This window comes from Gracilinanus agilis, chromosome 3 (genome assembly GCF_016433145.1).
Source record: "Gracilinanus agilis isolate LMUSP501 chromosome 3, AgileGrace, whole genome shotgun sequence".
In the NCBI taxonomy this organism is placed as follows: domain Eukaryota; kingdom Metazoa; phylum Chordata; class Mammalia; order Didelphimorphia; family Didelphidae; genus Gracilinanus; species Gracilinanus agilis.
This window is the reverse complement of record NC_058132.1, coordinates 257,666,094-257,681,806: the sequence shown is the minus strand read 5'-3', so window position 1 is coordinate 257,681,806 and position 15,713 is coordinate 257,666,094. Positions and strand designations below refer to the sequence as shown.

Here is a 15,713-nt window from a genome sequence, read left to right as displayed (position 1 = left end):
TATAAAGATATTCTCTGTGCTAATCACCCAGATTTGTAACATAGTTCATAAGATGTGAAATTCATTTTCTGATTATTAATAAGTGAAATCATGAGCAGATTTATTAGGAAATTATTGAGAGAAGGCAAATACAAAGACAAAAATTTAATGAATGACTATCGAATCTTTCAATCTCATAATGTCAAAAATATGCATAAAATAATCTTACCTCCTTGCTGCCCTCAACATCTGATTCGCTGCTAAATTCTTCAGTATTTACATTTTCAAAATCAGATTCTCCCAGTGCAATTGGTACTGTGACTGTGAGGCTGGGATTGTTAATATAAGATTGGCAGTCACTCTCCTCCATCATGTATCTTTCCATGCTGCTCCCAAAACCACTGGTCCCATCTCGATCTATGTGGAAATGTTGATCTTTGCTCATTTCAGCAAGCGTACGATTGGATATGTAATTATCCTTTTTAATATTATGATCATCCACTTTTCGGATCTCATTTGAAATCTTTGGTTTGTTAACAAATGCCTTTTGAACAAGCTCACGGATAGTTTTTTTAGTGTAATTTATTCCCTTTTTAATTCTCACCACTGCGATCTGAAGATTATTTGCATCTGTATCTTCTTCAATTGCTGTAAGATTATCTGAACTAAATGAACTCAATAACAAAGCCAGAAAAAGGTTCAGTACCTATAAGTAGGGAAGGACAAAGAACAAGAAAGAGTACCTTTTATTTTCTGATGGAACATTGACATATTGTACATAATACACATAGGTATATACACAAATATATATTTATGTGTATGTGTTTATACATATTTATTTAAAGTCGATTCTCTTTTTAACTGCCGGTAAAAAGTCAGATCTGCCACAAAAAACTCTTTCCTTCTTTACATGAAAAAATATAAGGCAAACCAAACAGCTGCCACTGTTGGTGGGAATAGGTCTCATATCAGTCTCTTTATGTGCTATCCCATATCCAATAGGAGATGGAATTGTTATTAAAACCCATAAAGACTATGTGGGGGCAGCTGGGTGGCTCAGTGGATTGAGAGCCAGGCCTAGAGATGGGAGGTTCTAGGTTCAAATCTGGCCTCAGACACTTCCTAGCTGTGTGGCCCTGGGCAAGTCACTTGACCTGCATTGTCTAGCCCTTACCACTCTTCTGTCTTGGAACCAAAAAAGAGTATTGGTTCCAAGACAGAAGGTAAGGGTTTAAAAAAAAAAAGAGTATCCCCTATGTAATGCACATAGGAGGCCAGAATTGCTCTGTTGCCAAAAGCTTATTTTAAAAGATTGTAAAAAGGTGGTAATAGAAGAAATATCTTGCAATCATTTCTATTACATATGTAATTTTTTTGCAACCCTGTGAATTGTTTGCTTTTTTCTCTTAGAAATGAGAATGAACCCATTCTCATTTATTTGAATTTTTTTCTCAAAGGAAATGTTAGTAGTGAGAGGGATGAGTTTCCATTTCTGTTTGGTGACATGTTGGTCTGCATTTCTAAAAAAATAACAGAAAATGAACAAGAAAAAATCAATCTAGGGGCTTTGAGTTCAAATCTCAAGTAGGTAGAGGGCTTCCAGGCCTGGAGTCAGGAAGAATCATTTTCCTGAATTTATATATGACCTCAAACACTAGCTGTATGATCCTGGGCAAGTAATTTTGCTCCATTTGCCTCAGTTTCCTCATCTGTAAAATGAGTTGGGGAAAGAAATAGCAAATGGAAAACATACATTATATTATGGCCAGCCCTTGATTAGCTATGATCAAGATAAGTTCTACTTCTGGGTCACTAAATTGTGAATGATTTCCCTTTTCTTGGTCCAAATTTCTTCATTTGTACAACAAAGGAGGGGAGCTATATCAGTGGTATCAAACTGAAAAAACAAAACAAAACAACTGTACATCAGGATGCCTATGGGCCACATATTAACCAAATTTTGAAATATAATACTATCTATATCTTATTACAGTTTAGTTATTTTGTTAAATATTTCCCAATTTTATTTTTATCTGTTTCAGGTTGTACTAGAGAGTGTTGCTGGCCCCCAAACCTGGGCATTTTGACACCTCTCAGATACACGATTCCTAATGGCTCCTTTGAGGTTTCAGAATCTGCAGTCTTACCTCTCTCTGCATTGTTATAAAGCTTGTGAATAATATTCTTATTATCATTTATCTAATGCTTATTGGTTGTCTTTGCATCACATTAAATAATGCTATTGTGAGAGAACACCAATGGAAAGGTAATAGAAAATCACAACAGAAAGAAAAGATGGTTACATGATATAAAATAAGCAAATTCTAATAATTATATTCTCAAGTCCTAAATGAGTAAACTGTCAATGAAAGTTGTTTAAAATACATTAAAAATATTTTTGTTTAATCACTGAAGGAAATCATTGGTATGGAGACGGAAAACTGTAGTTAGTGAAAGAAGACTTGCTTAGTCTTATCCCATTATGGTTACTTGCTATGTGACCCTGCTCAGATTATTTAACCTTTCTGAAACTCAGTTTTTTGAAATGCAAAACAGAGATAACACCCTAACTGTCTCAATGTAGGGGTTAGACCAGATGACTTCATTATTTCTTCCAACTCTAAGAACTGAGCTAACGATGATTCTGTGCCAACCTTTGCACAAAGAAAAATTCTACAAATCAGTCTATATCTACTAAAGATAAATCAGAATATTAGGAATATTCGACCTGCTGGTAAAACTGAACATGAAACACTTTCTCCCCCTTGAAATATTTGAAGGGAAAGGATGTTTAGAAAATGATCGAATGGAAAAATGCATTTAATAACACTTCACTATGACCAAAGAATGTGAAAATAAGTGGCACACAGGTCTATTTCTCCAAATCACTTAACCAAATATTTCTAAGGAGTATGATTAACTTAATTCCCACTCAGGCTCAATAATAACCACTGGAAAGCTATTTGTTAATAACCAAACCCTAACACTAGTAAAGCCTTATGTGTCAACTGGAGATGGATGTATATACGCATACATACATCAAAGCTCTGCCTATCTACAATTCTTCGCCCTACAATGGGAATGGAATGTTATTCTTCTGTAATGACAATAGAGTTTTTGCCATGTTTAATATCCCAGGAAGGGGCTGGTAATAGGAAATATCAAAAGTAAATACTTTCAACATTAAAATTCCATGTGGCTCAGCTGGGCAATCTGACCTTCTAATAAGGATTGAAGGCAAGCTGAGCCAACAAGTCAGTGCCATATGATGCCATCAAAATAGAAGACCAGGAATTCAAAGAAGAGGGGAATCTAGTCCTAGTTCTTCCTGCCAATTAGCTTGTGTCTCCTTCACAGGAAGCAGAAGAGAAGGGGAAGCAGGGAACTAAGAGGAAGCAACATGCCAGCATAAATCTATGTAAAAAGAGACATAATACATTCTAACTATTAAGGTTTGAACAGAAGTACTGATAAACCTGAAGACAAAAAGGTGGTACACTAGACAGAATACTAGGTTTGGATTTAAGAAAACCAGAGTTTGAATCTCAGTGTACAGAGTGCTGCTGGATCTAAAGTCAGGAATATTCATCTTTCTGAGTTCAAATATAGCCTTAAACACTAGCTCTGTGACCCTGGGCAAGTAATGTAACCCTATTTGCCTCAATTTCCTCATCTGTTGAATGAGTTAGAGAAGGAAATGGCAAACCACTCCAGAATCTTTGCCTAGAAAATTCCAAATGGGGTCACAAAGGTTCAAACATGACTGAAACAACTGAACAGCTTATAAACCTGAATAATAATATCTTGACTTTAAAAGCCATTTTCATTTTTGGCAACAATGATATGATTTCTTTCTGTAGGATTGCTTTCTATAGGAATTATTCATATTACAACTCCATTTTTACCTAGATAAAATAATAGTTTTGTTTAACAGTGTTATAATGCAAAGAATAATGGAACTTAACAAAGGATACATAGGTTGCTTTGAATCTCAGCCCTGAACACATAGTAGTTATAGATTTTGACAAATTCACTTAATAATCTGAGTCCCCGTTTCCTTATCAGCAATATAGGGAGAATACACCTTACATTATCTAGATAACAGAATATTTATAACAAAAATCCTTTGTAAGTGCTGGTAATTATATAAACATGACTGATTTCATTACAAATAAGAGTAATTAACACACTTATACTCAACCTAGCTGAAAGACTACTGAATACTAAGAACTCGTTATCAAATAAAATAGTGGCAGACCATGCAATATTCTACAAGTTTTCTATATAAGTATTAAGTCTTCTGATTACGTACCACAAGGTTCCCAATCACCATGACCATCATGTAAACAATGAGGCACATGGATTGACCTGCCACCTCCATACAGTCCCACATGGTCTCTATCCATTCTCCACACAGCACTCGAAATACAATTAGGAAGGAGTGAAAAAAGTCATTCATGTGCCAACGTGGAAGTTCGCAATCACTAGAGATCTTGCAGACACATTCTTTGTAGCTCTTGCCAAAAAGCTGCATGCCGACCACAGCAAAAATAAAGACAATGATGGCCAACACCAAGGTCAGGTTTCCCAGAGCCCCCACTGAGTTGCCAATGATCTTTATCAGCATGTTCAGTGTTGGCCAAGATTTTGCCAACTTGAAAACTCGTAGCTAAAAACAAGCAAACAAAGCATTGTCAACATTAATTATAATATACATATTCTTTAAAGTTCTCAGTATTACAGTCCATATAATAAGTTTAAAAACCAAAATCAACTTTAGCTTCTGCCATCTGGACCAGTTTGCTTGTATTTTTAACTTCAGATACATTATTCCTGAATTTCCTTTCCTTTCCCCATATCTTATAAGGCTGTATTCTTAGTATAATTTAAAAAGCAATATTTTATTATGTAAAATAAAAGTTCAAGGGATGCTACTCTATTTTTTTTTCCTTTTCAAGTGTAAAATACAATGGTACGTACAATCAGTACTTACCAATCTAAATGAACGAAGTACAGACAATCCTTCCACATCAGCTAGGAAAAGCTCCACTAAACTAAGGGTTACAATGACACTGTCAAAAATGTTCCAACCAACTTGGAAATACTCATATGGATCCATGGCAATTATTTTAAAAACCATTTCTGCAGTGAAAATCCCAGTGAAGACCTAAAGAGAAACCAATATATTATTCTAATGGATCAGCAGCATCCATGGCACATTATGATTTTAACAAGAAGTGTGATTTTTCTCATGTGCAGTTTTCACACAATTGGAATACACAGAGTGTCCACATCATCCCAAGATCATGTTTGGTAAAAAATCCAGAGAGCCAAATCTTTTGTAATGACCTAATTAATGCCTAACAAAGTATGGACAATGTTGGAGTGAATTAGGCAAAGTCTTTCTAGAAGTTGACAAATGAATCATAGTTCTTCAGCTTGAAAGGACCTCAAAGGCTGTCTCACTTGACACTTCCATTTACAGATATGGACATTGAGGCCCACTGAACCAAGACTTGACTAAGATCACACAGGTGATAAACACCAGAGGCAGGATTTGAATCCAGAACCTCAGACTGCAGATTCGAAGCTTTTTCCAAAGGACTAAATTGTCCCCTCTGGCTGAGTGATAAAACTTTAAGACTATCTTGTCTTCCAATGTTTCTCTAGTGTTCCAAAAAAAAAACATTTCTGTGACAAATAACCCAAGGTATTAATTTGTAGAAGGGAGAAAAAAATGAAAGCCATCACATCAGAGGATGGTCATCAAAGTGAGACTACCAAAATCTGACAAAGAAGTACATTGTAAGACATCATAAATTCATCATTTTAATACTAAAATGAGAAAAAAGAGGGTAGAAGACTGGATTGAGATTAAATAAAACACCTTATTATTCAAGTCTTGCCTTTGACTCATTAATTTTGTGACTATGAGCAAAGCACTTCAGCAGAGATTAAGAGACATTTAGAAAGATACTTTTCTCGTGAGTCTCATGATTACTGTTTGCTAAAAGTATGCCAGAGACAAATCTGCTCTTGTTATCATCACCCCAGTGTTGAGTTTTGGGGATGTAGTATTCAGAAGGGATGCCTTTGAAGTCAGCAGGCCTGGAAAGTGCCTTTCCCCAGGGTCAGAATTTCTATGCTTGGTACCTGAGGGAGCAAGGTCTGTGAGAATATCAATTCAGCTTTTTCTTTCCATTGCCTGTCAGAAGTCTGAGAACCCTGAGAACCGAGCTCTTCAGGTGTCACTATTTCTTCTCTCAGATACTCAAGTTTGAACTCTGGGCCTCTTTTATGCTTTTGTCTTCTCTGTTAACCAATTTCTATCTACTCAGCATTATTCCCACATTTTTATTATTATTATTATATTTATTATGATTATTATTTAAACTCCTTCCTTTTGTCTTAGAATTAATACTCAGTATCAGTTCCAAGGCAGAAGAGCAGTAAGGGGTAGGCAGTTGTGGTTATGTGTCTAAGGTCAGATTTGAACCCAGGACCTCCCATCTCTAAGCCTGGCTCTCTATCCACTGAGCCACTCAGCTACCTCCTCTGTATCTATTATTAACATGGCACTCTATTCTTTAGCATCCATTGCTACTCTACTATAATATTAAAAAGTTGGTTCATTCCCTCAAATCTCTTCCTATGACTCTTTCCATATAAACCTCATCCTTTCTGGAGTATTTGCCTATCCTCAGTTATAGGTAAAGTTATTATGAGCCTTCTTGAGCTAGGGCTGCTAAAATTTTAATGGGAGCATTTACACCTTGGAAACAAGCAAACACTAAAAATAAGGGTTTGATTTACTTTTTTATTGACTGTTTAGACTTAAGAAAGTAATGGAGAAAAATATAATAATGTTAATTCAATCTAAAAGCATATAGATTTATTTTCCTGGAGAATCAGTTATTAAACATTAAACAATAGCTATTCAACAACACAACTCTCACTATAGTCTCTCACATAATACCCACTGGAACCCTTACTCTAGTCTAAAGAAATATGACTACAGTCTCAATCTTTTTCTTAAATACTCTTGACTTACGGAATGAATTGATTTGTGGCTTCTCTTTGAAGACAAAGCAGAGAATGTTATTACAAATCTTTCTTCAGTCCACAATCCATGAAAACAGGAGAGGAAAATATATAAACCCTTCTTCCTCTGCTGCCATCAGATAGAAATACAGTGAGCCCTCACCTATCCTGGGAGTTAAGTTACAGAGATCCCCGGATAGGTGAAAATCTACTAAGTGGCAGTGTTATACATACATACATACACACATATGTATATATATATATATATATACACACACACATATATATATATGCGCTTTGTCAACCCTTCCCACTCCCTTATAAACCTTTCCCACTCTCTTATAAACACTGAGCCAATCAGCACCCAGTAGCCAATAGTGTACCATGTACAATCTCACATTGGTGAACTTGCATTTTCATTGTGTACAGTATGGTATTAACCCACAAAATCCCATGATATCAAAAAATATAATTATGTACCACTGAGTTTTCAATATCATGGGATTTTGTGGATCAATACTGTACTGTATTTATGTATGCATATACATAAATATATGTCTTTATACATTATATCTTTATATGTATTTATTTATATATTATATATGTATATATATTTTTTTAATCTGCCATACAGTGAATTATGATAAGTGAATCATGATATAGCGATGACTGCATATTTTTCTCATTTAAAAATTACAAAATCTAATCATACTATCATCTATCCATTCTTATTGTCACATACTAACTCTTAGAATCTTCTGGGAGAACCTCTTTTCACAATGACTTTTATCATCTCTATCAGCCCTTCCTTCCTTTCAATACCATGCCCACAAAAATCTTCAAAACTTTGCATATTAATGCTGATTATCCTTCAAATAGAGAGGTAGTAACATAGCATAGTGGATAGAGGGCAGCTGTCTTTGGAATTGAGATGACCTAAATTCAAATCCTGCCTTTGAAACATAGCAGATGTGTAAATATACATTCATCTTCTCAGTATTTCTGGTCCACTGTTAAAGACTTTGTTAGAAATATATTGTCTATTAGTAAATGTTTAAAAAAATATATTGTCATTCATCATTGATAGAGACGGTTTCCAAAATGAGAGTTGTGTACATTGATGATATTACATATCTGAACTGTCTGTCCTCCTCACTCCACTCCCTCCCTTATAAGACTTTGACCTTACATCTATTTAGTAATGATCTCCACATCTGTCTCCTTCAGTCACACATAAATGGGGTCTATTTTAGACTTCACTATCTTTTGGGGTTCTATTATCTCCAAGATTCTTAAATGTGAAATTACTTTGTCGACATAACCTCTAGGCTTTCTCCTCATTCCACTCAATCTACTCTTCAACATCACTGTGCCCATTAGTCTCTCAACTCCTCCATGAATTGCCAGTCAATATTCCTATTTCACTTGCTTCTCTATCCATTCATGGTCCTATTCAATTCACTTATAATCACTTGGCCCTTTCAGACTTCAGCAAATTTCATCTTGCTAACCCTCAACCACAAGTATCCCCCAGGATCCAATTTCTTATTTTTACTCTTGGGTCACAACACCTTCTTGAGGAAAATAATAAATGTGCTAATTTTGTGCCTTACAAATATATGCTGCATGACATAGTTGGGTCTTCACTCTTTTGTAGTCACTTTCTTCAACTCTTGACTCCCTGTCATATTTCTTAGGGAGTGTTCTAAGTTTTTTTACTTCTCAAGACATAAATCCTAACTATACATAAACACAGCAGATGGCCTTGCCTATAAATTTATGAGTAGACTGAGGCTGGTACAAGTTCCTTTCACTCACCTTGTATATCTCAACATTTTGTATCTTCATGCTTCCACTCCTTTTGCCCTCCAGTATCAGGGGTAAATGTGCTCTCCTCATTACCAAGAGTATCTCTTCTGTTGGTCTTCTATTCTATTCTCTATCAAGACCATTTTATTATGTCCATCTATCTATGCATCTGCTTAATATAAAACCATTTTCAGGTCACCCTTACTCTCAAGACAAACCAAACAACACAAATGGTCAATGTCCACATCCAATGCACTTCCTGACCACCCACTTACTCCTCAACATCTCGACCAATGTGTTTTATTCCTCAAAACACAACTGAAACTACTCTCTCAGAGGTCAGCAATGATCTCCCTTATTTAAAAAATCCTTATCTTCTGTCTTAGAATCAATGGCAAGTATTGCTTACAAACTAGAAGTGAAGGATGAGGCAACTGAGGTTAAGTGACTTGTTCAGTGTCATACAGCTAGGAAGTGTCTGTGGCCAGATTATAACCACCACCTCCTGTCTCCATGCCTGACTCTCTATCCACTGAGTGACTTAGCTGCCTTTAGCAACGATCTCTTACAAGGCAAATTCAACTATTGTTTTAGTCCTCACCCTCCTTAAGATATCTCTAACATTTTGTCCATATTGAATACTTCTTGAATAGAGCTTTTCCTTTTTGTTTCCAGATTCTTCTGGGTTTTTTCCTCTCTCTTTCTGAATGTTCCTCTTGAATCCTTTTTTGTTTTCCTTCACTTGATCCTCTGACCCACCCTCTCATTTCTAGTTTCTCTCCTTGAATTATTTGGTCTGTTATGTCCTCCGGACCTGTCTCTCCTCTAATGTATTTTCCAGAAATTTCCTAGATTAAATCTCATTCACAGATCCAATAGCATCTTTTCTCTTTTCAAACACTCCACTGACTTGCATTATATTGCCTGTTGAATAAAATTCAGACTATGTAGACTGATATTCTAGGCTTTTTACAATCTAGCTTTCTTTCACCTCACTCCTTCCCTGCCCCACATAACCTGCCCCATCCACCAACCATCTCAGAATGTTCCACAAGCCTGTGCTTCCAAAGATGGGACTCAGAACTGAAAAGAGTGTTCTAGATTTAGTCAGAATAGAACAGAATACCATGGAAGTACCATTTTTTACTAAACACTACATTTATGTTCATTCATTAAACTATTCAGAAATATAATTTTCAATTTTGAAAAAAAAATCAAAGTTTGAAGGTGAATTGCCTTTGATATTCAGAGACATTTTTACAATGATATCAGCTCACACTTTATGTTAGAAAGGGATCAAAGATGCTCAGTCAAAAGACTAGACTCCAAATCTATTTGTCAATTTGATGGTTATGAACACAACTCAATGATTATGAATACAGCTCAATAAATTTAAACAATTACTAATAATCAGATGTAAAAACCTTCACAGGAACAAATAACCCTATGAATTTTGAATACAATACATTAAACAAAGTATTTATAATACATTTATAGTAGTTCTAGCTAAATTATGAAAATAAAATGATTGGGTTGATAATCAGAAAGAAAAGTTGTTCTTAAGAGATACATGGATATCGAGAAAGGCTTACCAGATTTCCCACAGTAAGCATATGTTTAAATCCTTCAGTCATTGGGTAATGTTCCATGGCCATAAATAGAGTATTTAAAACTATGCAAATAGTAATGGCAAGGTCAACAAATGGATCCATCACAATTAAATGTATAAACTTTTTGAATTTTAGCCAACGTGGTGAGCAATTCCAAATGAGAAAAGTATTAGCAAATTTATACCACCAAGGTGGGCATTTCTGTCTGGATTCCTCAAGTTCTAGAGAGAAAAAAAGTGATAGATAAAATCATATATTTTATTATTTTGCACCTTAATTATTTAGCGCCTAGCTTTTGAAAGGTATTTGAAACCAAGTTCTGGTTTAGAATTTGAAGGCCAAATAAATTATAGTGTTTGCCATAAAGGTCCATGTCGCTCCCTAACTAACTAAATAAAGTATATGCATATGTAGTGTGTACTATATATGTGTGTATTTTAGTTTGTGTGTGTGTGTGCGTGTGTGTGTGTGTGTGTGTGTGTGTGTATAAGGCAAACCAAAATACAGGTGTGTCTATCTACCTCAGGAAAATAACAACATATGGTAATGGAAATGAGAATTAAGAATCTTTTTTTTAAAAAACCCTTACTTATATTCTGTCTTACAATCAAAACTATGTATCAGTTCCAAGGCAGAAGAGTGGTAAGGGCAAGGTAATTGAGATGAAGTGACTTGCCAAGGTTCAAATGGTTAAGAAGTGTCTGAGGCCAGATTTGAACCCAGGACTTCCACTCTCCAGGCTTGGTTCTTTATCCACTGAACTACCTATTTGCCCCAAGAATTCTCTAATTGCCCTCTCCCTACCCACTCCAATAGAAAACATTAGAAAAATGTAGAAGGATACAGAGTCTTTAATCAAGAAAATATTTTTTGTTTTTGTTTTTGTTTTTTTTTAATATCCAATCCATGGATTAGGTGATTCATATATACATCATAGAATCAGAGTTAAAAAATGATGTTGAGAATTTACTTAGTTCTGATCTGAATATTCCTATCCTATCATCTTAATTCACAGATAAAAAGAGAAATTCTATTTTGGTGTTCCCTTCCAATGTTCAAACACTTCATTTTCAAGGAATTCATCCCTTTTTTATGGTCTTCCCTAATGTTTTCAGCCTACTCTTATAACTGGTCTTAATTTATTTTAAAAACAGAGAAAAATGCCTGATAACTTTCACAATATTATCACATACCTTCCATTGTATTTGTTATTATGCTGGCTATGCTCAGTGCTCTTTGTCTGACAGTGGGATCATCCAGCATATCCATAGAAATTTGGAAAGAACTTGATCTTCTTTTATTAGGATCTATTTTAGTTGTTCCACCCTGCAAAGAAATCTGATGAATTAGCACCTCATCCCTAACTTCTTACTAACTCTAAAATAAATGGCAGGTTTAATCTAATCTGCCCCTTTACTAAAACCCATCTTTCTGTTTTTGGTTGTTCTAAATAATTTTGTTCAGAAAGATTACAATTTTCCAAAGGGCAACAGCTAAAAGGAGATTTTTTTTTGGTTCATTGGTTTACTTTACAAGGGTAAAGGGGGACAGTAAAGTCTTATGTGATCCCTGGGGATTATTTTTAAATTTTCTTCTACCAAATTAACAGAATTAATGGGCTTCTTTCACAAAAGCTATTATGACTCTTTGACTTGTCTCTTGGAGGGGTTATTTGAGCAGTATACAGCTAAGCCTGACTCCTAGCGCTCATTCAGGTTTCAAAAGATATACAATGCACCACAACTATATGTATCACCCATGTGGAGGGTCAAGTAATAGTATTATTGAGACTGAGTAACTCTAACTGAGCAGTCAGGGTATATGGTTCTACAGAGTTATAGAAATATATGAGAAACCTGTCTCTTTACATCACCCTTCAGCTAAACTTTCTAATGTTGTATAATTTAGTGGCAATAAAGGTTTCAAATCATCTCCTTGCATTATACATAAACTTTGTACTATCTAGATCATGATCCAAGCAGGAAGATTATAGTGTTTCTCATGCGCTTTCAAAGCTAAGCAGTCTACCAGACCAGACTTTTCTTATTCATTGTATTCTTCACAGAAGCCACAGGAACATCTTTCTGTTGGCTCCTTATATTTTTAATTTTATAATAATTTTATAAGTTCCAATTTATGTATCATATAAAGATTTAAAAGGAAAATCATTTGTAATGTATTTATAACAAAAGATAATCTCATACAATTAAAAGTAAGACTATTTTAAGTTTTGGAGATTTTACCAATACACATAAGCCCCACCAGCTCCAATACAATAAGCCAAAAAAGTCTGACATTGAACATTTAAAAACAATGTGTTAAAGCAAGCTCTCTTAAGTTATAACATGCAAGCACAGAAGGCATCTTCTAGTTAAAAAAAATACTCATAACTCATGGTGTTATTTTTAAGGTCAAATAAATCAATGCTTAGTTGATTCATTTTATAAATATTATTAATAAAGTTTAAAAGCAACTACAAGGAAAGTATAATATTGTTTTTAGTATGGCATATTTACATTTTCTTTTCGAACCTTTAAATCGACAAAAATGTATTATAAGCCATGTGAACACATGCATATTGAAATATAAAGTCAGATATATTTCTGCTTCCTTGAGTTTAGTGTTGCTGGGAATATAACACCATGTACTAACAGGCAGTACAAATGCAAATAAGGAGTAATCAAAATTTTACGTTCTCAGTTAAAGTTTTTGCTGCTATTTAATGATGTATTCTGAAGCTCTCAGAACTGCTCTATAGCTAATTATTTCACTCTAAAGTCTTCTAATTTAGAAAACCCCAGAGGAAAATTGCTTATACCTTATTTTAGGGGTAATAAAGCATTACCTCATGCTCAGAAATATTTCTGGGGAAAGAAATTTCATCCTGGAAAGCAATTCCAATGCAAATAGATTCTTAGTTATAAGTGGCACAAACCAGACATGAAATAAAGATATTGGGAAGCTGGGAAATGATTTAAAATCCTTTTTCATAGAAAAAAAGTTTTCCAAATGGTTATCTTCTGATGGTATCAACAGTAGATGCTCTTCAATAATAATAATTTACACTTTGATAACTTTATAATTTTTGTAAAATGCTTTCCTTACAAATAAAGCAGTGAGGTCATATAAACATGATCATTCTCACTTGGCAAATGTGGAAAGAAACAAGTTAAGATATTTGCCCATCAGGCAGTCTGTGTCATAGTCAAGATTTGAACTTAGATCTTCTAATTCCGTGATCTTTATCCAAGTTCTTATAATATACTCTTACTTATTATTATGAAGTAGTGGCAAGATTATAAATTTTCCCTTAGTAACAAATATCATAAAAAATGGTAAGTAAATAAAGAAGACATGGGTTTAAGTTTAGGTTTATGATACATATTAGCTGTATGTTTATGGCCAAATCACTCAACTTTTCAGTAATCCTAAGCAACTTCCTTAAGAGTATAAATTAAAAACTGCTGATTTGCATCAGTAAGGGGTGTTTTCCATATTGGAAGTTCTCCATACTGTTGACCTTACAAGTCCAACTCTACTGTTGTCCCTTATCATCAAATTGCTATTTAGATATCTGATTTAAGTATTTTGTTTTATCTTGAATTTATATCATTCTATTTTATAAGTATGCAGTATTATATTTAAGAAATTGTACTTAATAATGATGGACTTAATGCAAGACTTAGGACTAATGGCTTTTTAAGAATAAAGGCATTGCAAGATCCTGAGATTGTGCAGAGCGATGATTCTCAAGAGTAATCAGTTGTTGCAACAGTAATTGGCCCGTCATGCCTAGAATATTCAAAACTTTCTTACACTGTCATCAGAAGTTGCCTTATCTATTATCACCTCTGGCAAAAGCTGTCCATTAGGCAGCATGAGGGCTGTAGGACCATCGACCAGGGACACCACACCATTGCAGTCGACAGCACTGTGCATCTTGCCATTTACTGGGAGCATCCGAGGAGACCTACTGGCTTGGCTGATGTTACTACTCCGTCGCTCTCTGTGCCTGTGTGGCACAAACAAAGAACCTCTTCTGCTTTCATTGTCTCCAAAAATACTGTGCTCGTCATCAGCAAATTCAGTCTCGGATCCAAGATCCTTTCCTCGACCCCTGAAGCTAAAAAGACTGGTTCTACTGCTGCGTCTTGCAGAAAGTAAGGAGCCACGGATGCTAAGGGGGGACTGAAAGACAAATAAATATCAACCAATATTTCTGAAGCTCTTAAAAATATAAATACATAATCTTTTATCACTAAAATTGTTGACATAAGGAATCAATTCTTGTTCACTGAATCAGAAAAAAAAGAAAAGTTCAAAAACATAAATATGACTAGATAGGCTTAGGAAATAATCCTTTTAAAAATAAGGATAGTCCATAGGATCATAAATTTATAGTTCTCTTTCACTTCTCAATTCCCTATATTTTCAGTCATTCAAGTTTAAAACCTCAGTCATCTTTGACTTTTTCTCTCTCTAACCTTCCAGAACCAGTCAGCTCCCTGATTGAATCAATTTTTCTTCCATATTTTTTCGCTTGCTTTCTTTTCTTTCTAAAGACTTACACTGGCCACCATCCTACTTCAGATCTTTGTCATCTCTCAGTTGGACAACAATAGCATTTTTTTCTACTTTGTATCTCTGCTTTCAGTCTGTTCTCTCCTCAATACAACCTTGTATGGCAGTCCCCCAAATAATTTTTAATGAACAAATCTATGCCATCCCCCTTTTCAAAAATCTATAAATGGCTACCACTTATCTATAGAATAGCATACAAACTCCTTAATCTAGCAGGTAAGGCTCTCCACAATCTGATTCAAAACTACCCTTGCCATCTAATTCTCAGTATCCCCCTTCATGTATTCTACATACCAGTCAAACCGGATAAGTTAATTGGTCTGTGACCTATGCATGAGAGCCTGGCACTTGTGCAGGTTTTCCCAATACCTAAAATCCAACGCATCTTTATCTCTACCTTTTTGAATTCTTTTCTTCAAAGCTCAGCTCAGAACCCTTCATCTCTGTGAACCCTCCATGAATATCTGATGCAAGTGTTCTCTGTTCTCTTCCTTCTCAATTTTTTTTGGGGGGAATACTTTGCCTAAAATTTCCACTTGCTTGTATTTATTTGTATACATGGTGCATCACCAATAATAGAATCTAAGATATTTGAGAGAAGAGATAGTACCATTTTGATCTTGTGTTTCTAGGGCCTGCATACAATAGGCATGTGGCAAATATTTGTTAATTAATGATATTGTTAATGGATAT

The 15,713-nt window shown here is 34.8% G+C and overlaps 1 protein-coding gene across 2 annotated transcripts in view; it reads right to left on the bottom strand.

Moving 5' to 3' along the window:
* The window catches only part of LOC123239271 (sodium channel protein type 9 subunit alpha), a 110,732-nt gene that overhangs the window by 70,884 nt on the left and 24,135 nt on the right, over positions 1-15,713 (bottom strand). The window contains exons 11-16 of one of the 2 annotated variants that reach the window (XM_044666524.1): positions 14,256-14,627; positions 11,633-11,765; positions 10,422-10,660; positions 4,973-5,146; positions 4,292-4,648; positions 209-685 (exon numbers count right to left, since the gene is read on the bottom strand). In XM_044666524.1, coding sequence (XP_044522459.1) covers positions 209-685; positions 4,292-4,648; positions 4,973-5,146; positions 10,422-10,660; positions 11,633-11,765; positions 14,256-14,627 — 1,752 coding nt within the window. The remainder of the gene's footprint in view (positions 1-208; positions 686-4,291; positions 4,649-4,972; positions 5,147-10,421; positions 10,661-11,632; positions 11,766-14,255; positions 14,628-15,713) is intronic. The other variant, XM_044666525.1, reaches the window with a different exon arrangement.